This window comes from Balaenoptera physalus (assembly GCF_965194825.1).
Source record: "Balaenoptera physalus genome assembly, chromosome: 5".
Lineage (NCBI taxonomy): Eukaryota > Metazoa > Chordata > Mammalia > Artiodactyla > Balaenopteridae > Balaenoptera > Balaenoptera physalus.
In genome coordinates, this window is record NC_138884.1 from 83,565,739 (window position 1) to 83,590,724 (window position 24,986).

Here is a 24,986-nt window from a genome sequence, read left to right on the forward strand (position 1 = left end):
CATATCTTCTACAGGAATATTTACAAATGCAAAATATTTTTGATAAAAAACTTTAAAACGTTACTCGTTTTATGACCGTTGTTATAAACATTAAAATAAACATAGGGCAGAAGCAATTCAGTTCAAATATTTACAATGTTCAAATCACGGTTCTCATGAGCAGGGAGATATAAAGATTATTCCACAAGGGCCCCACTTTGCAGATTTGTACAGTGTGGTTGAGGAGACACAACCAAGTGTAACCTGGATAACCTGCCTAACCAGCTTGCAGTACAAATATGGTCACACTTTTAATAATCCAGTTGCCCCATGCCTGAATTATCTAAGCTCTTTCTCCAGCAGAAATCTGGGGGCAGAGGTGCTTATTCAGTTCAAAGAGGACCATTTGAAATCCACAAGACAAAATTAGAGAGTTTGATCAGGTCACTGTGAGCCTCAGTTTACAATTTTCATCACTTCTGTTGCTACCATCTGGTGTCACTATCGAAGATGGGTCCTTGCCTTTGGCTGCTAAGTCATCCTTGCTGGGTCAGATCTCTGCAGAGGCTGCAGTGATACTTCGTGCTTTGGCTTTCAAAATTTTATCTCCTTTAGTTTGCATTCACAAGCCCATCACGCGAAACTAAGAAAATCTGCTACGTATTCCGTGTCTACAAAGACAGATGGCCACTTTGGTCCCCTTAAAATGTATAGAGTCTCACCAGATATACTGCACCTTAAGCAATTTAGAAAATAATCTGGGCTATGATAAATGTGTACACAAATTCAATGGGAACACAGAGTGTAGGGCAATTAAGTTTGACTGAATAAAGAGAGCTTTCCAGAGCCAATGATATTTGATCTGAGACTTAGAGTGTGGATTGTGAAAACAAAGTGAGAAAGGCAGTTATGGGCAAAACAGCCCAAGGGGAAAGAATGTTGAAATATTTGAAAGTAAAGGTGACAGAAACACAGGGTTCATGGGTGGCCAGGAATGAAGGGAGTTGAAGAAGGAAAGTAAGATGAAGATCCACCTTTTGTTACGCTTTGAACATCATGTTAATGAGTTTGAAGTCTATTCTCAAGACAGTGTGAAGCCACTCAAGGATTAAGAGCAGAAGAAGTAATGTGCTTGGATCTGTAATTTAGAGAGATAACTGGTACCTATGCTGAAGGTGGACAGTCTGGAGGCGAGAAACTGAAGCTGTTCTCCATGTCCAGCAGAGATGGCACAGCCCTGAGAGCAGAGGCAGTGATAACCAAAGGGAAAGAACTGATTCCAGTAGTATTTCAGGATAGAGTTAGAAAATACTAGGGAATAGCTATATGTAGGGTGAAATGCAGAGGGAAAAGTCAGAAATGATGCTGAGGTTTGTGGTTAGGGAGACTGGACGAAAGCTATGCCATTAACCGCACTAGGAAACATTAGAAGAGGAGAGTTGTAATGGGGCCACAAATAATGGCATTCTTTTGGACATAGTGAGTTTGATGTGCCCACAGGACATTCATGTGGAAAAGCACTTTCTAAATTCACATGATAATAAAAAAAAAAAAAGGAAATGCTTTTATTTGTCTCTAGGCTCAAAATGGTAATAACTGTGCTGTAAGGACATAAAAAACACTCCCTACAACAAAATTTCTCATCACATACCAATATTCTGCTACAAAAACGTTTCTGGCACCAATAAGACAGAGTAGACAGGTTGGAAATACATATTATTTTTTGTTGGTGTATTTATAGAATGATACCCTACAAATTGATGCAAATGAAAAAGATTACCTAATAAATAGCAGGGATTCACAGTTGGCTATTTGGAAAAAATATATGGATTAGAGACTTACCTCATATCATAAACCAAGTTAAATTACAGAAAAAATAAAATAGAAGACAGTGAAGGTGCATATTTCTGCAATCTCTGGATCTCAGGATGAGAAATATCTTGTATACTTAAAAACAATGGAAAAAGTCACATCAATTATACTTAATAAATTTGATTATGTGAGCACTTTATATTTCTCTCCTTCAATGAGAAACATTAGCTAAATTAAAAGGACACAATATATGGAAACTTATAAGTAACAAATATAACAGAAGAAAAATTAGTATTATTTATATATAAATATCTAATAAGATTCCTTAATAAGAAAAGAAGAGGGAAAAAGTTACAGATAGACGATAAATATTCACCTCACTTAGAATGAAGAAACTTTATATATTTTTAAAAACTGTATGAGAAAACCAAACACTAGTAAGTTTGCAATAAACAGACCCTCTCAAATATAGCTGATGAGGGCCTTCCCCGGCGGTCCAGTGGTTAGGATGCTGCGCTCCCACTGCAGGGGGCGTGGGTTCAATCCCTGGTCGGGGAGCTAGGATCCCACATGCTGTGTGGCACGGCCAAAAAAATTTTTTTTTAATTAAAAAAATATATATATATAGCTGAAGAGAGTGTTGTTTTAATTTTTTAAAAAGAAAACTGGCAATATTTACCAAATTTGTGCTTGTCCCAATTCTGATACTATTCAAAATGCAGACAATAATTTATATTGTTAAACATTTAAATACTTATCTTTAAATACATTTAAAGATTTACATGTTTCAAAATGTATATACTGATGTTTATAATCATGAAAAAATACCAACTAATGTAAAAGTCTAAGGCACTGATTTAGATATAATCATCTTAGATGTAATCAGTATAAAAGTGTGAGTGTAAGAGATGGTTCAATAAAAAGAAAATAGATCCACATGCACCATGTGTGCAGATTCTAGACACTGCCCGGAAAGGGAAGGAGTGTGTCCCTCTCTTCCTCTCCTACCATTCCTACTTGCTGGAATTTGGGAGTAATGGTGGAAAATGCAAGCCCTATGTTGATGATAGCCAATCCACAGATAGAGCCTGGATCCCCAGCAAAGACCCCCTCATAACACCCTTGACTCATCTAATGCAGGTATACCTGCCATATACATGCTGTATACATTCAATTGTTCTAAGTGACAACACTGTATAACTATATGCACAATCAGCTACAGAAAATAATGTTTTGCTCACTGATCAAAATTGGGCAACACACCTGTGAAGGTTTGGGTACATCTGTGTGTCAGAGCAGACGGATGAGAAATAGCACATAGATCCATGTGCCCCCTGCCATTCTCCTTTACCATTTAAGAGAGATCAGAGTCTCCTTTTCTTATGCTTTAAAATAATGTCATTGAACTACTGAAAAATGCATTGAACTATTCCAGAAAACAGATAAAGTTCTCAAGGAGAATTTGTCAACTGTTAAAAAAGTGGACAAGTTGACAATTGCCCCTGGAAAAGATTGACAAATAAAGCCCAAATTATTACAAGGTTATGGCAGAGATTGCTGATTTGCCCCAGTATGCATCTTCCCCTACTTCTTTAGTAACATAACCAACAATTTTTAGCTCGGAATAGGGTTGCCCAGAATAAAATTTACATTTCACAGTCTCTCTTATAGCTAGACGTGGCCACGTGACTAGATTCTGGCCAATAAGATATAAGCAGAAGAGGAGTGTGCAAACTCCAGGGAGCATTCTTCTTTAAAGGGAGGGGTGCACCCTTCCTCTTTCACGCTGGTTGAGAGCAGATATGAGGTTTTTATCTGGAGCAGCCATATTGGACCTTCCACTGGAAGCTATGTGTTAAGCTAGCAGAGGGACAACATTTCTAACTATAAGAGAAATGCAAATCAAAAGTACAATGAGGTATCACCTAACACCAGTCAGGCCAACATCAAAAAGTTTACAAATAATAAATGCTGGTGAGGGTGTGGAGAAAAAGGAACACTTCTACACTGTTGGTGGAAACTAATGCAACATTGTACATCAACCATATTTCAATAAAAAATTTTTTTAAAATAGGAATACCCGCACACACAAAAAAGAAAAAGATAGCAGAGGGACCTGATAGAAGGAGCCTGAGTCCCTCATGACTGTGGAGTCTCCTTATTAGTAATAGATTGCCTACATCTTTTTCCTGTTTATGAGAAAGAGAAATAGATCCCTACCTTCTTTAAGCCACTCTTACTTTGGGCCTCCTGTCAAGCTTAAATGTTACAAAGATCAAAACCATAACATTGTTCTATGTTCCCAAAAGTATCAGAAGGGAATGACTATGTTCAATGAATCATCACCATCATTTCTCAGATTCCTCCATAAGTGATATAAAGACAATTAACTTCAGTGCAATATTAGTTAAATTGCTAAACATATCAACAATCACTCAAGCAGAACAATAATCGCAATATAAAGTTATATTAAAATTGCTTAATTATTAAGACATTAAAGCCTGATAACAAAAGAGACTAGTTTACTTGGTGTCTTGCCTTGCTTCCTTCCAAAGGGAACAGTTTTCAAAAACTCTCAGGAAAAAATTATGAAGTAACAGTGAGAATCAGCCACATTAAGAAGAGTTAACAATAGAATGAGAAAAAAATAGCAATAAATGCCTCTTTTAAGGTCTATGAAAGAGAAACAGACTCACAAACATAGAGAACAGACTTGTGGTTGCCAAGGGGGAGGAGGGTGGGGGAGGAATGAAGTGGGAGATTGGGGTTAGCATATGCAAACTATTATATACAGAATGGATGAACAACAAGGTCCTACTGTATACCACAGGGAACTATATTCAATATCCGGTGATAAACCAAAACAGAAAAGAATTTTTAAAAAAGAATGTATATATGTACAACTGAATCACTGCTATACAGCAGAAATTAACACACTGTAAATCAACTATACTTCAATAAAAAAAATTCAGTTTAAAAATCCAGAAAGTTCTAAAAAGGTAAATAAATTAAATAAAATAAAACCTGATGGCTCATTATCAAAGAAAATATAAAGAAAAATGAAAATATATGTGTGTATATGTAAAATGAAAATATATGTGTGTATACGTAAAATATATAAAAAATAAAATATAAATAAAAATGAAATATATGTGTATACATGTAAAGCATATTAATATAACATGTCATATTCACATGTATATAAAATACTTCTAGAAGACTATTGAACTCACAGAGATGTAAAAATCCACCATAGATCAAGTCTACGACCCAAATTCAAAGCAGATTTCTCTTAAAAGTAGAGTATAATTACAGGAATTTGAAAAAAAAAATCAAATCTAAAAGATTCTTTCTGGCCATCCCTCCTCCATTCTGCCCAAAATACATCAAATAAGTCCTAATGAGTAATAAAAACTAGAATAGTAAAGGGCTGAACCCTCCCATTTGATACACAAGTTATCTAATCTTTTTTCTATTTTTTTCTATCTAGGTATAAGTCCAGTGACCATATAGTTAGCATCATTCATCAAAAATTATGATGGGGCTTCCCTGGTGGCGCAGTGGTTGAGAATCTGCCTGCCAATGCAGGGGACACGGGTTCGAGCCCTGGTCTGGGAGGATCCCACGTGCCGCGGAGCAGCTGGGCCCGTGAGCCACAATTACTGAGCCTGCGCATCTGGAGCCTGTGCTCCGCAACAAGAGAGGCCGCGATAGTGAGAGGCCCGCACACTCCGATGAAGAGTGGCCCCCGCTTGCCACAACTAGAGAAAGCCCTGGCACAGAAACGAAGACCCAACACAGCCATAAATAAATAAATAAATACTTTAAAAAAAATTATGATGTATTCCCCTTCAAAAGATAATAGATTTATTAACCTGAAACATGAAATTAAATGACATTATTAAGAAAATGTAATCAAAGTAAATAGTGATAACACATACATACATACATACGTAATACCTAGTACATAAAAAAATAAGAGAGGAAAAGGGGAAAATGATGGAGGATGGGGTTCTTCCTTCTAGAAAAATGCCATAAAATAAATGTAGAAGTAATAGAATTCAAAAAATCACCATTTTGCAACCCCCTGTGTGATATTTGATTCAGACAAGGATCCAAAGGGATGCTAACACCATTCAGAGGAAAGTTGTTAAAAAGCAGGATAATCCATCCTATGATCTCAAAGTATCATCCCACATACCACTTTTGATTTACAAGAGAAAGGGGTACCTCTATGTTGCAGAGCTATAGCAGACATCACCTAACTAAATAACCAAGCTGTTCATCAAGAATGGCACAAACAGACATCATGTGCTACCTAATGGGATGCAACAGGAAGTACACAAGTGGGAAGTGGGATGTTTTTCTAAACAACTAGCCCACACTCCAGAAATGTCAATGGCATGAAAGCAAACAAAAAGACAGAGGGATGGCTCTAGATAAACAAGATGAAAAAGACATGGGATTGGAACTGACATATATACACTAATATGTATAAAATGGATAACTAATAAGAACCTGCTGTATGGGCTTCCCTGGTGGCGCAGTGGTTGAGAGTCTGCCTGCCAATGCAGGGGACACGGGTTCGAGCCCTGGTCTGGGAAGATCCCACATGCCGCAGAGCAGCTGGGCCCATGAGCCACAGTTACTGAGCCTGCGCGTCTGGAGCCTATGCTCCGCAACGAGTGAGGCCGCGGTGGTGAGAGGCCCCCGCGCTGCGATGAAGAGTGGCCCCCGCTTGCCACAACTAGAGAAAGCCCTCGCACAGAAACGAAGACCCAACACAGCCATAAATAAATAAATAAAATAAATCAAAAAAAAAAAAAAAGAACCTGCTGTATAAAAAAATAAATAAAATAAAATTCAAAAAATAAATGAATACTTGAATAAAAATATCTCAGATGTTATGCAAACATCTAGATTGATAGTTGTAGGAAGCCCTTAATTTTAATGTAAATTCTTTTGCAATAAAATACAATTTATTTTTTCACTTCAGAAAATAAATAAATAAAGTAAAAATAAATAAATAAAGACATGACAGCAAAATGCACTGCATGATTTATGTTGCAGTTTGAATTTTTTAAAAATATGCGATTTTTCTTTAATAATTGGAGAAATTTGAATATGGACCAAATAGTTGATTATATTACTGAACAAATGTTAAACTTATTTGGTGTCTAGTAGTATTGTAGTTATATAAGAGAAAGTTCCTGTCCTTGGAGATACACGTTAAATTATTTAAAGGTGAACTGTTATAACATCTGCAACTTATTTCTAATAATTCAGGAAAACTTATGTGTGTTTGATACACATGATTATATATATACAGAAAGAGAAAGCGAAAGCATACGTGGCAAGATGTTAACTGGTAATTCTAAATAAAGAAGATAGTGTTGCTTATTGGACTATTCTCAACTTTCATAGCATTGAAATTCAAAATAAATTGTGGAAGAAAACGAGCTAAAGGGAAAAGGAGGGAAAGGTGGTTAATATGGAAGCTCTTCAAGATAATTCCATGTAGAAGGTGGCTCCTATTATATCATTTAAATGCTATGTTAGAGGCAAAATAAATATATAGTATGATATAATATGATGTAATATTATATATGATATATGACATGTCATGATATGACATATGATATACATGATATGGTAATCACCTCTGAAGAAAATATCCAAACACATTAACTAAAAGATTAAATTCAGTTAAGTTAAAAATATCTGGAAGCATACATAACTACAGCCATATAACAGTGAAGTTTAATCTCAATTTTACTGTCTACTAGTTGGGTAATCTTGGGCATGATACTTAACATTAACTTGACATTTCTTGGATTTCCCTTCTGCAAAACAAAGATGATAATACATAGCTTTGATAAATAAATGCTGTAACGCTGCAGGTGAGTGGGTCTCAGACTTCAGTTGCATCCCAGTCACCTGGAAGTTTTGTCGCCACCCCCAGAGTGTCTAATTAATTAGGTTTGGGGTGGAGCCTGAGAGTGTGCATTTCCAATAAGTTCCCATGTGATTCTGGTGCTGTTGGTCTGGGGACCACACTTTGAGAATTACCGCTATAGATATTCAAATTGAAAAATGTGCACCCCTTACCAGCAGCAATAGAGAGAGAAATCTGTCCCTCTACGTCCCAGGGTGACATCTATTATCTTGAGTAGGCTCCTTCACCATCCCATGGTCACTTGCATTTTTTTCTTTAGCTGGAGATCCTCACCATTCCCATCTGTGTCTTGAGCCTGAACACACATAAGTGTCTCATTAGCCAAGAACTGAGCATAACACGTAAGCTGCACGTAGTTCCACTACAGTTTCTTTTTTGGAAACAGGTGTCATATGTAAAAAATACACATATTTCTTCTGGAATTAGTCTGCTACATCAATGCCTGTGTGTAGGGTGTTCAGAGTGAACTGTGTCCCCGTGGTACCTTCATGAGCATCTGGCATGAATCTCAGAGCCATTCTACCCAGCTGGATGTCTGCCCTGATTCCTAATTTTCATCTGTTTCCTGCTAGAAAAATAGTACAGCTCTGACCTTCAGCCTGATCATGTTGGATCCTTCTCACACCCCCACTCCCAGCATGACCTCAAGGATAGACAGAGAAATCAAATTTCTAGTACTGGACTGTGTGAACTAGAAAGCTCACTGCCGTAGACCTCATGTGCCCCAGCTCAGACCTCCTTTTCATGCCACTGTCCATATCAAGTTCAAGATTACTCTGCAATCTGACATGGGCTCGAACCCGTGTCCCCTGCATTAGCAGGCAGATTCTCAACCACTGCGCCACCAGGGAAGCCCCCAGGAGCCCTCTCTTTATGTAGGGCTATGAGTCTGGAGGTTGCAAACGTTGCCCCTAAGAAAGCCAGACCACACAGTGCTCTATTCTGCAATCTCATGAAATGGGCTCCTTAGTGAGAGACACATGCAAAAGATGAAAAAGCAATGGACTAGAAGTTAGAACAGCTGGATTTCAGTTGCAATCTCTCACCAGTAACTAGTTGTATGGCCCTGGACACTGTTTCGGAATATTATCTCTCTTTCCTTGTGTGTCACATATATACTCACTCTGTAGGATCTCTTCTACCTTCCAAAAATTATGGTTATCTCTGTTTTAATTTTGGCCCTGGATTAGTCTTCCAACCTGGAAGAATCATAATTGACATACAGGTTTGTCAATTTCACAGTTCATTTCATGAAAGTCCTGACAGTCACCCAGTAGCTAGCATCAAGAACTACATCATAGGAACTTCCCTGGTGGTCCAGTGGTTACGACTTCGCCTTCCAATGCATGGGGTGCGGGTTCTAAGATCCCACATGCCTCGCGGCCAAAAAACCAAAACATAAAAAACAGAAGCAATATTGTAACAAATTCAGTAAAGACTTTAAAAAATGGTCCACATCAAAAAAAAAAAAGAAAATCTTTAGGAAAAAAAAAAAGAACTACATCATAATTGTGATGCACCACCTTGAATAAAAAACAGAAGAAAATAACGCTGTATTCAAGTGAGATTTATGGAAAAGTAGTCCAAAATCTCATGGATATACACTTATTGTATCGACATTTCTGTAGCTCCATTTATGCTCTAAAGTACAAAAATAAATGCCTTTAACCTTTAAAAAAGCTATAATCAAGTAACAAAACAGGTTCCACAACATGATTTGATTTTTAAAGAACATACATAGAATTATGCACACCAAGGTAATGGTGGTGTTTATCACTCAACGATAGTTACAGATTTTGTAAGTTTTTTTCTTTTCTTTGATTATCAGTATTTTCTAATCTTCTACCATGTGCATTTATTTCTTTTGTAATAAAAAACAAAATGTAATATTCTGAATCCTGCTTCTCTATTTCACAGTGTTTTATAGTTTCTCTGCCTGAAAAGTAATTCAGAGTACTACACTTCTAATCTTTTTATGGATGAAAAGGAGAAAAAACCATTCATAGTTACCTAGCATGTTTTCCAAGCAGAACATTTTTTTCCATTCAACTCTATCCCATCTTTAAGAACTCTCTTATTGAGGTGTCCTTAAGCTATTGCCCTTAATTATGACTGTTTCTCATAAAGAAGCAAAAAGTGCTCAGCCTGACGCGTGCGCGCACACACACACACACACACACACACACACACACACACACACACACACACAAAGGGGTTGCATGTTTCAGAGCTCAGATTCACCTGCTCTTCCCAAAACCAGTTATAGAGGTTTTCACACTGGGACACCATAACAAACTGAAGGAGGCACAAAAGCAGAGTTGCCTACCTGGATCTGAATCCTACTCTAGGTTGAGTCATGACTCTGCTATTCTCAAGTTGTGTGACCTTGAGCCCTTTACTTCCCCTCTCACAGCCTCAGTTTTCTCATTGGCAAAATGAGTACACAATGTTGTCAGGACCGCCTGAGATCCTACTCGTAAACAGGTACAGTCCAGCGCATGGAAAATAGTAATTACCTATTGGAGCATCTAATGGCTCAATAAATTTAACTACAATAAATTCTAAAATAGAACTTAAGCCTCCTCCCAAATAACTTCAGAAACTTAGCTTTTTTGGTCCAGTACAAAATACCACCCCATCCTCATCAGTTTTCTCCTATTTCTGAGAGGAAAAAATATAAAGTATATTTTAGGTAATTTTTCTGCTTCGATTTTATTATACCAAAACTCTACCTACACAATTTCTCAATTTTAAAATCTTTTAATGCTCAAATGAGCAATTTCTATTTCTTAATAAAAAGATTATTATTTCTCAGAAGTAGAATTAATATCTAATCAATCTAACTACACAAACAGAATTTTTTGAGGTGGAAGGAAATTCAGAAGTAGCAATGTCTTTTCTATGTAGACAGATGTCCGTTAATATAAACTTATGTTTATATAAGTTTAAAAAATATTTTGAATATTCACATATTCATACTCACTAGCTTTTAGGTTCCTAGCACTAAAACAAAAAGAAACTCTGTTAAATGTTATATTCAAAAGGGATGGTACAGTGTCTGTCAGTACATAAACTTAATCTTTCTTAAATTAATTATCAAACTATTTTGGTAGCAACTCAGTGGGGCAGTCTACTATAAAATGAGAGCAGAGGGATGTTGAAAGGACCATCCCCATTACCTTTAATGTTTCACTGATTTACTTATTAATCTATTGTTCTTGTAAAGGCCTCTAATGGTTAATCTTGCTATTGCAATGTACTAGCTCTGCCATGTGAGTAGGGAAAGTACTTGGCCCATCTTTAAGTGTGGTTTATAATAATACCTACTTCATAGAGACATTGTGAGGATTAGATGAGACAAATGTATAAATCATTAGCAGAATGTGAATATAAGTGCTTATTAAATGTTATGCAATATTATTATCATTATTTTTATTACTGAGAAAATATGAGCATTGGAGAAGTTAACTTCTCAAGGTTTCTTTAAAGAAGACTATTTGAAAGAGATTAAGTTCCCATGAGAATAGCAATATGTCCTGGTCTATTTTCAAAGTTCATTCCTTGATAAATTAATTCCTCTTGCTACTCCCTTGGGCCAGCTTAGGAGAAAACCTCTTCAATTCCCTACTTCATGGGGTGATTTTACCCCATGAAATTGACTTCACCTGGTTGAACTCAGCCCTTCACAACCAGTAATTAGGATTTTTTTTCCTTAACTATAAAACCATTTAAAAATATGAGTACAAAATACAATGTGACAGATACCTGTAAGTGTAACAATGCTAAAATACCAAGATTAAGCATACACTAATATTTTGCTTTCTTTACTTCAATTCTTTCACTTTCTTTTCTAAAAAATGAAATGTTACACCTACATCTCTACCCTCAATCTGCCATCTTCCTCAATCTGCCATCTTCCTCCCCAGCAGTAACCACTATCCTAATGCTGATGTGTATTATATTCATGATGTTCTTCTACTTCATTACATATGTAGTATCCATAAATAGTACTATTTTTAAATTCTACATAAATGAATTATACTTAAAGTATAATTTGCAACTTACTCTTTTTTATTCAGCATTGCATTTTTGAAATAAACCATACTTACTCTTGTAGATCTGGAACATTCATTACAAATCTTTGCATAGTAATTGTTTGAATAAACAATGGTTTATACATTTATTCACTGTTAAACGGATTCTTTCCCTTGTTACAAACCTGCTCAAAGACTCTCCCTGTGCACAAATGCCTGAGGTTTTCTAGGGTAAAGAAGTAATAAAATAGTAGGATGGACACCAGGTGCAAATTCACCTCTACAAGGTACTCACAAATTGCTCTCCAAAGTCAGCAAACCAATTTACAAACCAACATGTATGTGGTTTCATCTTCCCCCACATCCTCATGAATGCTTGGTACTGTTATATGTATTGAATTTTTCTGATTTGTCATTGATATTATTTTCACATCTGCCTGAATTATTTGCCAATCCAATCATTTGCCAGGAATCTTGTAATGTCATTTTCTGAAAAAAGTCTTTGTAATATCAGGAGACAGAGCAAATGGATGCATGAGTCTAACAATTCAATCATTCATGAAGGATATTTTCTTAAATAAAAAGACAAAATCAGTGAAGGGGATGAGTCAACATCTGAAAATATAAATATGAACCAAAAATCATGTTCTTCTCATAAGGCAGCTGGAGGTAAGCCAACAAAAGAAATCCTAAAGTTCAACTCCTGCTTGAAGTTTAGGGTCATTTAGATTGTATTCATTCCTTAAGAAACCACAAAAGCTGCAATTTCCTCTTTGTATCTTTCAGAAGCAGGGTAGAAATAAAGTCCTCATAGAAATTAATAAATATTGCTGTGAGATCTCATATTCTACTTAGCTGGCAGATGAAGATTGGTTCAATAATTTATGTATCAGTTGAGGATAAACTAATGAGCTCTGTGTATGAGGTTGCGTTTACATAAACGGAATTGAATCCAACTCTTTCATGTTACAAATGTGCTTGCTACTGGGTCTTCATAAAAATAAAAACCACAGTGGTCCTAGGAACATGAATGCCAATATTTTTATACAAAGTAATATTAAACACAATAATAATCTACTACACATTCCTACCTACCAATATTGTACCCATTTCCAGACAAAATTATGAAGAAAAATCCTCGCCTTGATAAATGTAATTTTTAAGATTTTAAAAAAATTTTAGTTGTTGTTTCTGTCATTTTTGTTTGCTTTTGTTATTCTATTCTCGTTTATACTGCCTACCATTGAAAAATGATAATACTCAGCTATGTAAACTGTCTTTCATTATGGTCTAATCATTGGGATGTATTCTAGGTAATCCTACATAAAAAAACATTCAAACACCTAGAAATAATATCTATACAGATCCAAATGAAAATAAAGCTGATGCTTGGTACTGGCACATTACATTCTAAGGCAGCCATAAAGGTGCTTTGATCTGGATCTCAACAAGACTCTCTGTAAAATATTTAAAATAATTTCCTAGCGTTAATGTTAATTTCATATTAGATAAAAATATATTGCATGCTCTTTCATTTTCATGACTTATTTCTAAGAAGGAGTAGGAGAAAGACTGCTTTGATTTAAAGACCTTTTGAAATTGACAATGCTTGATCACTGGATATTCAATAGAGGCAATGATTCAACTAAATTTATATTTGTAAGTGTAATCATTTACTAAGAAATGATTTTAACAAGCCAAAATATGCATATTATTAATAAAACAATGCAGCGATTTTAGATATTTTAGATATTCATTTTAAAAATAATTTTGGCTATTGTAAATAGTGCTGCAATGAACATTGGGGTGCATGTACCTTTTGGAATTATGGTTTTCTCCGGCAGAGACATGGATGGACCTAGAGACTGTCATAGAGAGTGAACTAAGTCAGAAAGAGAAAAACAAATATCGTATATTAACACATATATGTGGAATCTAGAAAAATGGTACAGATGAACCTACTTGCAAAGCAGAAATAGAGACACAGACGTACAGAACAAACGTATGGACACCAAGGAGGGAAAGGGGGGGTGGCATGAAATGGGGGATTGGGATTGACATATATACACTACTATGTATAAAATAGATAACTAGTGAGAACCTACTGTATAGCACAGGGAACTCTACTCGGTGCTCTGTGGTGACCTTGGTGACCTAAATGGGAAGGAAATCCGGGAGGGAGGGGATATATGTATACATATAGCTGATTCACTCTGCTGTACAGAAGGAACTGACACAACATGGTAAAGCAACTATATTCCAACAAAAAATAAATAAATAAAAACAATTTTATAGTTATAGTTTTCTTGAAATGCTATTTACGAAAATACACAAAAACAAAATTGCTATAAGTTTGTTGTAAAGGAAATTGTATAACTAGTAAAAGATAATAGAATCAACAGCATAGATTATATTCCTGGGTGTGTGCAGCTCACATAATAACTAAACAGCACGGAGCACTTCATAGCACTATTGAGCATATTCTGTGTTTAAAGAAAGAAAATAAGTAAATACAAAAATTTTCCATAGTTTTATATTTTATTCTATGCTCAAATCTTTTTAAAAAACAAAACCATTCAATGGACTTCTAAATTCCTTCTTGCATCCCTGGAATAAACTCCATTTGGTCGTGGAATGTAATTCTTTTCATATATTGAAGAATTCTATTTATCAATATTTTGTTAAGGATTTTGATTTCTGCATCTATATTCATGAGAAACATTGTCTATGGTTTTCTTTTTTTTTTTGTACTGTCTTTGTCTGGTTTTGGTATCAGGGTAAAACAAGCTTCATGAAATAAATTGAGAAGGGTTCCCTCTCTTCTTTTTTCTAGAAGAGATGTTGTAGAATTAGTATTAATTCTTTAAGTGGTTAGTAGGATTCTCTAGTGAAACAATCTGGACTTGGAGACTTCTTTTGAGGGAGTTTATTTTTTTTATTACAAATTCAATTTATTTAGTATTCATGAGGCTATTCAAATTATTTATTTCATATTGGGTGAGATGCAATAGTTTGTTTTTTTTGAGGAATTTGTTCAGGTCATTTAAATTGTCAAATTTCTGTGCGTAGAACTGTTGGCAGTATTCCCTTATCATCATTTTGATGTCTGCATTGTTTTTAGAGATATCCCCTTTTCTTCCTGATATTGGTGATTCATGCCCTTTCTCTTTTTGCCTCACACAGTCTTTCTAGAGGGTTGTCAACTTTATGGATGTTTTTCATAGTTCCAGCTCTTTCTTTCATTGATTTTCTTTATTCTCTATTCTCACTTTCTTTGATTTCTGCTTTTATCTTTATTATTTTCTTCCTTCTGTTTGGTTTGGGTTTATTTTGCTCTTCCTTTTTCTAGGTTCTTGAGGTGAGAGCTTTAGACTATTGATTTGAGAATTTTCCTCTTTTCAAATATATGTGTTGAGTGCTATAAACTTCCTTTTAAGTGCTTTAGGAATGTCCCACAAACTTTAATATGGTACATTTTCATTCAGTTCAATGCATTTTTTTCATTTCCTTTGAGACTTCCTCTATGAATATTTAGAATATGGTGTTTATTTATAGTGTGCTGTTTAGTTTCCAAGTGTTTTGATATTTTCTTGTGCAAATTTCTTCTTCTTTTAAGGATACCAATCATATTGAATTTAGGGCCCATTCTAAGATAGTATAATCTTGTCTTAATTTAATTACATCCACAAAGACCCTATTTCCAAATAAGGTTATATTCACAGGTTCCAGGGATTAGGACCTGGATACCTTCGGGAACCATTATTCAACCTACTACACAGACTTTAACTCTGGAACAAAGTTTTGAGCAAAGAATCATCCCCTTTTTTTAATGAATCACAAACTAAGAAAACATATAACGCCTTTTACTCACAATTCTACACAGGATTTTGATGTGTGGAACTAGAGATGAGAGGCAATAAATTGGTAACTGGCAAAGAACTGATTCTAACTATTGAATATAGAGTGTTTTCTTCAGTAAATTTGAGAATAAATTCCAGATAACACACAATTATCATTAGTTTTCTTTTATAGCAAGATCAAATTTTGTAGTGATATATTTACCTGAGTAATTATTATTTTGAAGTACGTCCTTCTCACTACAGATTAACCTTGAGCACAGGGATCTTGTCCTGCACTGCTGAATCCTCAGTAGTTAGCTTCGTGCCTAATACAGATTAGATATTCAATAAATATGTGTTCGATAGATTGAATACATGAAAGCATACAATGTGATGACAGTATTTGCATGAATTCTTTTTATAAGACCAATGATGAAATTCTCAGCCAAGAATGACTATGGCAATGCTTTTATCTTGGTCCTAGTCCACGTCTTCTGCTCTTTTTATCTAACTGTCCACTTCTGTGCTGGACACTCAAATCCATGATGGGCTAGCCTTTTCTGATATAAATGCTGATATGTGCAGGGTACTTCAAATCTTTTTGTATGAAAGACCCCAAGAATTCAGCCCAAAAAATAGGAAAAATTTCTTCATCAATTACAGAGTTGTTATGTTCTGTATTTATTTTCTGTATTTTTCATTTTGAGAAATTTTGAAAACACAAAAATAGAGTGACTGAGATAGCAAATATCCCTATTCCAGCTATTCATAACTGATTCCAGTCTTGTAAAAAAGAAATCAATCTAGATATAACTGAAGTCTAACTCTCTACCCTACTCTGTGTCCTCATCATCATGACTTTGGGCTGGGTACTTTCAGTTCTTTCTAAATATATGTTTACATTTAGACCTTCCATGCATCTTTACTCTTTCTTATACAGTTTGAGTAGAGAAATAGTTTAATTTTTAAATGTGGATAGCCAATTGTCCCTACAGTGTTTATCCTTCACTCATTAATTTGTAACCTTACTTTTTTTAAAATAAAAATTTCCATTTATGTCGGTGTCTCTTGAATTCTCTTTTCTATTCCACCTTCCTTCTAGTTTACCTCTAGTTAATAGCACACTGTTTTAATTACTACAGTTTTATAATGAGAATTGATACCTGGTAAGGCAATTCTCCAATCTTGTTCTTTGTCTTGGTTATTCTTGGATCTTGATTCTTCCATATAAATTTTGGATCGACATCAAATTTCATGGCAAAAAGAAAACTAATTTGTATTTTGCCTGGAAAGAATTTATTTATAATTTGATTTAATATAATTTTATGTACATCATTATGTTATGGGATTCCTTGAATCTATGAACATGGCACCTCTCCACTTTCAGGCCTTATATTTAACATATATAAAATAATTAATATAAAATATTTTTTAATGTTTTATAATTTTCCCCATAAAGATTTTTAACAGACCCCACCCATCTCTTGCAAGGATTGAAAATTGTTTTTATTTTTCTAAATAACAATTGGAATAATATTAGCTAATGCTTATTGCATACTTATTAGACCAGACACTGTTCTAAATGACTTTACCTATTTTAACTAATTCAATCCTCATAACAACTTTGAGATAAATAATATTATTAGCTCCCGTTTTATAGGTGGGGAAACTGAGGCACAGAGAGACTAAGTATCTTGCCCCAAGTTACAAATTTAGTCATCTAGTAAGTGGCAGACCTGGAATTTGAGCCCAGGATTCATATATAGATTATAGGCATCATAATGCCTGGCATTAGGGTTGCCAGGAAGCATAATGCCTGGTAGAAGGTCTTAAGGAGAACTGAATATTTAGAGTAACTATGGTTCTAGTAGGGGCAAGTAAGAGATCCATTTCCTGTCCAAATACTCTGACAAAATCAAATTTGATCTGTGTTTTCAGTGTTATTGGTTAAAATTTCAAGCTCATATTTAAATTTTTATAAATAAAATTATAAAATGTGAAGCAATAAACAGGTAAATACCCCCTTTAAGAGTTGTGTTGGTCTAGAATATAAAATCATTTTGTAGCTACCTGGACAAATAACAAGAACTGAAGAATAAGAAAATGATTTTTGAAAAGGAGAACCATTCTTAAGTTCCATAGCTATATACTAATGGGAAAGGGCACAACTTACACTAACCATGCCAATGCAGATCTTTAAGGAAATTATACAGGTTGCTACCAAGAACCACTAAAAATGGGGGAAAAAAAGATATTCTTTTTATGAGTCAAAAATTAATTATTGTTAATTCTACCTTGAGTGATAGCTGGACTCAAAAACATCCATCTTTTCAAGTGGATGTCTCCAAAAAAACACATACAATTTATTATCATCTGTTTTGTAATTTTGCTTAGATAGGCCTACCTGATTTATTCATGATATATTTACCTGGTTCTACTCACTTGTAAATATTTTTTAAAAAACTATCCTCTAATCATAAAACTCAGGCGTCCTTCTTTGTGTTCTTCTGAACCCAGATGTCATGGTTCTGAGGATCCCAGACTCTTCAGTCATCTCTACAAACCACTAAAGCTCATGAGCTCCTGCTGGGAACAAATCTCAGATGCTGAGATCAAATTTCTCAGCAAGGCTCTGCAAAACTTAATTAAGAATCACCTCAAGTCTTGGGCTTCCCTGGTGGCAAAGTGGTTGAGAATCTGCCTGCCAATGCAAGGGACATGGTTTGTTCGAGCCCTGGTCTGGGAAGATCCCACATGCTGCGGAGCAACTAGGCCTGTGAGCCACAACTACTGAGCCTGCATGTCTGGAGCTTGTGCTCCGCAACAAGAGAGGCCACGACAGTGAGAGGCCCGTGCACCATGATTAAGAGTGGCCCCCGCTTGTCGCAACTAGAGAAAGTCCTCGCACAGAAACGAAGACCCAACACAGCCAAATTAATTAATTAATTAATTAATTAATTTTAAAAAAAAAAGAATCACCTCAAGCCTTCACCTAAAAAATAACCCACTGCTAGGAAGTCACACCATCTCACTCTCTTCTCATTCCTGCAGCCTCTCATCTTTCATATATTTGTATTAATGTACCTGCCTTAGAAAAGAATTATTCTCCAAGAAGCTTAAGTTATTCAAAAAGTAAAGTGAAAGTAAATCTTCTGTACAGGCAATTTTGTAGCATATCTTTAATAATGACTTCTAAAACAAAATACCTCCTCTAACTGTAGCTTTATCTCTCTTAGATGGGAGTTCATCATCCTGCAGTATTCTATAGATTATATGACAACATTTATTTCCCAATTAAATTAACTTGTTCAAACAAAAGCGAGTTTTTGTTCCCTCATGTCAGGTTACCAGAATATTCCATATCTCTCTAAGGAACACTCCTCAGTGGTTCACGAATCCATGAAAATGACTCAGGCCAAAGAGGCCAGCCATATTTTGGTGACGGTCAGTTGCTACCCCAGCAACTGCACTTCTTCCTCCTAACAGAACTTGATTTTATTAGATGTCCTCCACATAGCCACTTTTTAAAAGGGAATACGGAATCCATCGCCCTCCCCAGCATGGGTGTTTTATCCCTCGAGGCAAAGGTTTGGTTTGGTGTGGGCATGTGACCCAATTCTATCCAATGAGACATGAGAAGTCTGCTGAGACTTTGGAGGAATATTTTCCTTCTCTTAAAAAGAGACACGATAGCCTCATCCACCAGAGGGCAGACAGCAGAAGCAAGAAGAACTACATTCCTGCAGCCTGTGGAACAAAAACCACATTCACAGAAAGATAGACAAGATGAAAATACAAAGGGCTATGTACCAGATGAAGGAACAAGATAAAACCCCAGAAAAACAACTAAATGAAGCGGAGATACGCAACTTTCCAGAAAAAGAATTCAGAATAATGATAGTGAAGATGATCCAGGACCTAGTAAAAAGAATGGAGGCAAAGATTGAGAAGATGCAAGACATGTTTAACAAAGACCTACAAGAATTAAAGGACAAACAAACAGAGATGAACAATACAATAACTGAAATGAAAAATACACTACAAGGAATCAATAGCAGAATAACTGAGGCAGAAGAACAGATCAGTGACTTGGAAGACAGAATAGTGGAACTCACTGCTGCGGAACAGAATAAAGAAAACAGAATGAAAAGAAATGAAGACAGCCTAAGAGACCTCTGGGACAACATTAAACATAACAACATTTGCTTTATAGGGGTCCCAGAAGGAGAAGAGAGAGAGAGAAAGGACCCGAGAAAATATGTGAAGAGATTATAGTAGAAAAATTCCCTAACATGGGAAAGGAAATAGCCACCCAAGTCCAGGAAGCGAGAGAGAATTCCATACAGGATTAACCCAAGGAGAAACATGCCGAGACACATAGTAATCAAATAGGCAAAAATTAAAGACAAAGAAAAATTATTGAAAGCAGCAAGGGAAAAATGACAAATAACATACAAGGGAACTCCCATAACGTTAACAGCTGATTTCTCAGGAGAAACTCTATAAGCCAGAAGGGAGTGGCATGACATATTTAAAGTAATGAAAAGAAAGAACCTAAAACCAAGATTACTCTACCCAGCAAGGATCTCATTCAGATTCGATGGAGAAATGAAAAGGTTTACAGACAAGCAAAAGCTAAGAGAATTCAGCACTACCAAACCAGCTTTACAACAAATGCTAAAGAAACTTCTCTAAGTGGGAAACACAAGAGAAGAAAAAGACCTACAAAAACAAACCCAAAACAGTTAAGAAAATGGTAACAGGAACACACATATCAATAATTACCTTAAACATGAATGGATTAAATGCTCCAACCAAAAGACACAGGCTCGCTGAATGGATACAAAAACAAGACCCATATATATGCTGTCTACAAGAGACCCACTTCAGACCTAGGGACACATACAGACTGAAAGTGAGGGGATGGAAAAAGATATTCCATGCAAATGGAAATCAAAAGAAAGCCGGAGTAGCAATACTCGTATCAGATAAAATAGACTTTAAAATAAAGAAGGTTACAAGAGACAAGGAAGGACACTACATAATGATCAAGGGATCAATCCAAGAAGAAGATATAACAATTGTAAATATATATGCACCCAACATAGGAGCACCTCAATACATAAGGCAACTGCTAACAGCTATAAAAGAGGAAATCGACAGTAACACAATAATAGTGGGGGACTTTAACACCTCACTTACACCAATGGACAGATCATCCAAAATGAAAATAAATAAGAAAACAGAAACTTTAAATGAAACAACAGACCAGATAGATTTAATTGATATTTATAGGACATTCCATCCAAAAACAGCAGATTACACTTTCTTCTCAAGTGTGCAAGGAACATTCTCCAGGATAGATCACATCTGGGGTCACAAATCAAGCCTCAGTAAATTTAAGAAAACTAAAATCATATCAAGCATCTTTTCTGACCACAACACTATGAGATTAGAAATGAATTACAAGGGAAAAAACGTAAAAAACACAAACACGTGGAGGCTAAACAATACATTACTAAATAACCAAGAGATCGTTGAAGAAATCAAAGAGGAAATCAAAAAATACCTAGAGACAAATGACAATGAAAACACAACGATCCAAAACCTATGGGATGCAGCAAAAGCATTTCTAAGAGGGAAGTTTACAGCAATAAAATCCTACCTCAAGAAAACAACATCTCAAATAAACAACCTAATGTTACACCTAAAAGAACTAGAGAAAGAAGAACAAACAAAACCCATAGTAGAAGGAAAGAAGTCATAAAGATCAGAGCAGAAAAAAATGAAATAGAAAGGAAGAAAACAACAGCAAAGATCAATAAAACTAAAAGCTGGTTCTTTGAGAAGATAAACAAATTGATAAACCATTAGCCTGACTCATCAAGAAAAAGAGGGAGAGGACTCAAATCAATAAAATTAGAAATGAAAAAGGAGAAGTTACAACAGACACCGCAGAAGTTCAAAGCACCCTAAGAGACTACTACAAGCAACTCTATGCCAATAAAATGGACAACCAGGAAGAAATGGAAAACTCTTAGAAAGGTATAACCTTCCAAGGCTGAACCAGGAAGAAATAGAAAATATGAACAGATCAATCACAAGTAATGAAATTGAAACTATGATTAAAAATCTTCCAACAAACAAAAGTCCAGGACCAGATGGCTTCACAGGTGAATTCTATCAAACATTTAGAGAAGAGCTAACACCCATCCTTCTCAAACTCTTCCAAAAAATTGCAGAAGAAGGAACACTCCCAAACTCATTCTATGAGGCCACCATCACCCTGATACCAAAACCAGGCAAAGATACTACAAAAAAAGAAAATTACAGACCAATATCACTCATGAACATAGATGCAAAAATCCTCAACAAAATACTAGCAAACAGAATCCAACAACACATTAAAAGGATCATACACCATGATCAAGTGAGGTTTATCCCAGGAATGCAAGGATTCTTCAATATACGCAAATCAATCAATGTGATACACTGTATTAAAAAAATTGAAGAATAAAAACCATATGATCATCTCAATAGATGCAGAAAAATCTTTTGACAGAATTCAACACCCATTTATGATAAAAACTCTCCAGAAAGTGGGCATAGAGGGAACCTACCTCAACATTATAAAGGGCATACATGACAAACCCACAGCAAACATCATTCTCAATGGTGAAAAACTGAAAGCATTCCTCTAAGATCAGGAACAAGACAAGGATGTCCACTCTCACCACTATTATTCAACATAGTTTTGGAAGTCCTAGCCACGGCAATCAGAGAACAAAAAGAAATAAAAGGAATACAAATTGGAAAAGAGGAAGTAAAACTGTCACTGTTTGTAGATGACATGATACTATACATAGAGAATCCTAAAGATGCCACCAGAAAACTACTAGAGCTAATCAATGAAATTGGTAAATTTGCAGGATACAAAATTAATGCACAGAAATCACTTGCATTCCTATATATTAATGATGAAAAATCTGAAAGAGAAATTAAGGAAACACTCCTATTTGCCATTACAGCAAAAAGAATTAAATACCTAGGAATAAACCTACCTAGGGAGACAAAAGACCTGTATGCAGAAAACTATAAGACACTGATGAAAGAAATTAAAGATGATAACAACAGATGGAGAGATATACCATGTTCCTGGATTGGAAGAATCAATATTGTGAAAATGACTATACTACCCAAAGCAATCTACAGATTCAGTGCAATCCCTATCAAATTACCAGTGGCATTTTTTACAGAACTAGAACAAAAAAATCTTAAAATTTGTATGGAGACACAAAAGACCCCAAATAGCCAAAGCAGTCTTGAGGGAAAAGAATGGAGCTGGAGGAATCAGGCTCCCTGACTTCAGGCTATACTACAAAGCTACAGTAATCAAGACAATATGGTACTGGCACAAAAACAGAGATATAGATCAATGGAACAGGATAGAAAGCCCAGAGATAAACCCACGCACCTATGGCCAACTAATCTATGACAAAGGAGGCAAGGATATACAATGGAGAAAAGACAGTCTCTTCAATAAGTGGTGCTGGGAAAACCGGGCAGCTACATGTAAAAGAATGAAATTAGAACACTCCCTAACACCATACACAAAAATAAACTCAAAATGGATTAGAGACCTAAATATAAGACTGGACACTATAAAACTCTTAGCGGAAAACATAGGAAGAACACTCTTTGACATAAATCACAGCAAGATCTTTTCTGACCCACCTCCTACAGTAATGAAAATGAAAACAAAAATAAGCAAATGGGACCTAATGAAACTTAAAAGCTTTTACAAAGCAAAGGAAACTACAAACAAGACGAAAAGACAACCCTCAGAATGGGAGAAAATATTTGGAAACGAATCAACGGACAAAGGATTAATCTCCAAAATATATAAACAGCCCCTGCAGCTCAATATTAAAGAAACAAACAACCCAATCCAAAAATGGGCAGAAGACATAAACAGACATTTCTCCAAAGAAGACATACAGATGGCCAAGAAGCAGATGAAAAGCTGCTCAACAACACTAATTATTAGAGAAATGCAAATCAAAACTACAATGAGGTATCACCTCACACCAGTTCGAATGGGTATCATCAGAAAATCTACAAACAACAAATGCTGGAGAGGGTGTGGAGAAAAGGGAACCCTCTTGCACTGTTGGTGGGAATGTAAATTGATACAGCCACTATGGAGAACAATATGGAGGATCCTTAAAAACTAAAAATAGAATTATCATATGATCCAGCAATCCCACTACTGGGCATATACCCAGAGAAAACCATAATTCAAAAAGACACATGCACCCCAATATTCATTGCAGCACTATTTACAATAGCCAGGTCATGGAAGCAACCTAAATGCCCATCGACAGATGAATGGATAAAGAAGATGTGGTACATATATACAATGGAATATTACTCAGCCATAAAAAGGAAAGAAATTGGGTCATTTGTAGAGATGTGGATGAATTTAGAGACTGTCATACAGAGTGAAGTAAGTCAGAAAAAGAAAAACAAATATCGTATATTAACGCATATATGTGGCACCTGAAAAATGGTACAGATGAACAGGTTTGCAGGGCAGAAATTGAGACACAGATGCAGAGAACAAACGTATGGACACTAAGGGGGGAAAGCGGCAGGGGTGGGTGGTGGTGGTGTGATGAATTGGGAGATTGGGATTGACATGTATACACTTATGTGTATAAAATTGATGACTAATAAGAACCTGCTGTATAAAAAAATAGATAAAATTCAAAAAAAAAAAAGAGAGACCCAAGGGACTTCCCTGGTGGCAAAGTGGTTAAGAATCCACCTGCCAATGCAGGGGACACGGGTTCGAGCCCTGGTCCAGGAAGATCCCACATGCTGCGGAGCAACTGAACCCCCACGCCACAACTACTGAGCTTGCGCTCTAGAGCCCGTCAGCCACAATGACTGAGCCCGTGTGCTGCAACTACTGAAGCCTGCGCACCTAGAGCCCGTGCTCTGCAACAAGAGAAGCCACCGCAATGAGAAGCCCGTGCACTACAATGAAGAGTAGCCCCCGCTCGCCACAACTAGAGAAAGCCCACACACAGCAACGAAGACCCAACACAGCCAAAAAAAAAAAAAAGAGAGAGAGAGAGACCCAAGATAGACATTAATATGAGCGTATGTGATGTCTGGCACTGTTGCAGTCATCAAGCAACCATGAGGTAATCTGCTGTAGTGCAGGGAATGGCAAAATAGAAAGAGGGCAAGAATCGCAGTTTCTGATGACTTTGTTGAGCCACTAAAATAACTAATCCTAGAATAGTCCTGCTTTACAGAATTCTGATAATATAAGAGGATCAGCTAAGGAATGTATTCAGT

General features: G+C 35.9%; 1 protein-coding gene across 14 annotated transcripts in view; it reads right to left on the reverse strand.

The window, feature by feature from the left end:
* The window catches only part of GRXCR1 (glutaredoxin and cysteine rich domain containing 1), a 364,380-nt gene that overhangs the window by 290,363 nt on the left and 49,031 nt on the right, over positions 1–24,986 (reverse strand). For 8 of the 14 annotated variants that reach the window (XM_082464259.1, XM_082464258.1, XM_082464261.1 and 5 more), the window contains exon 3: positions 7,900–8,042. The exons of 5 other annotated variants lie outside the window; for them this stretch is intronic. In XM_082464259.1, the coding sequence (XP_082320385.1) occupies positions 7,900–7,948 (49 nt within the window). In that variant the 5' untranslated portion in view covers positions 7,949–8,042. Of the gene's footprint in view, positions 1–7,899; positions 8,043–15,843; positions 15,947–24,986 lie in introns of all 14 variants that reach the window. One more of the 14 variants, XM_082464260.1, reaches the window with a different exon arrangement.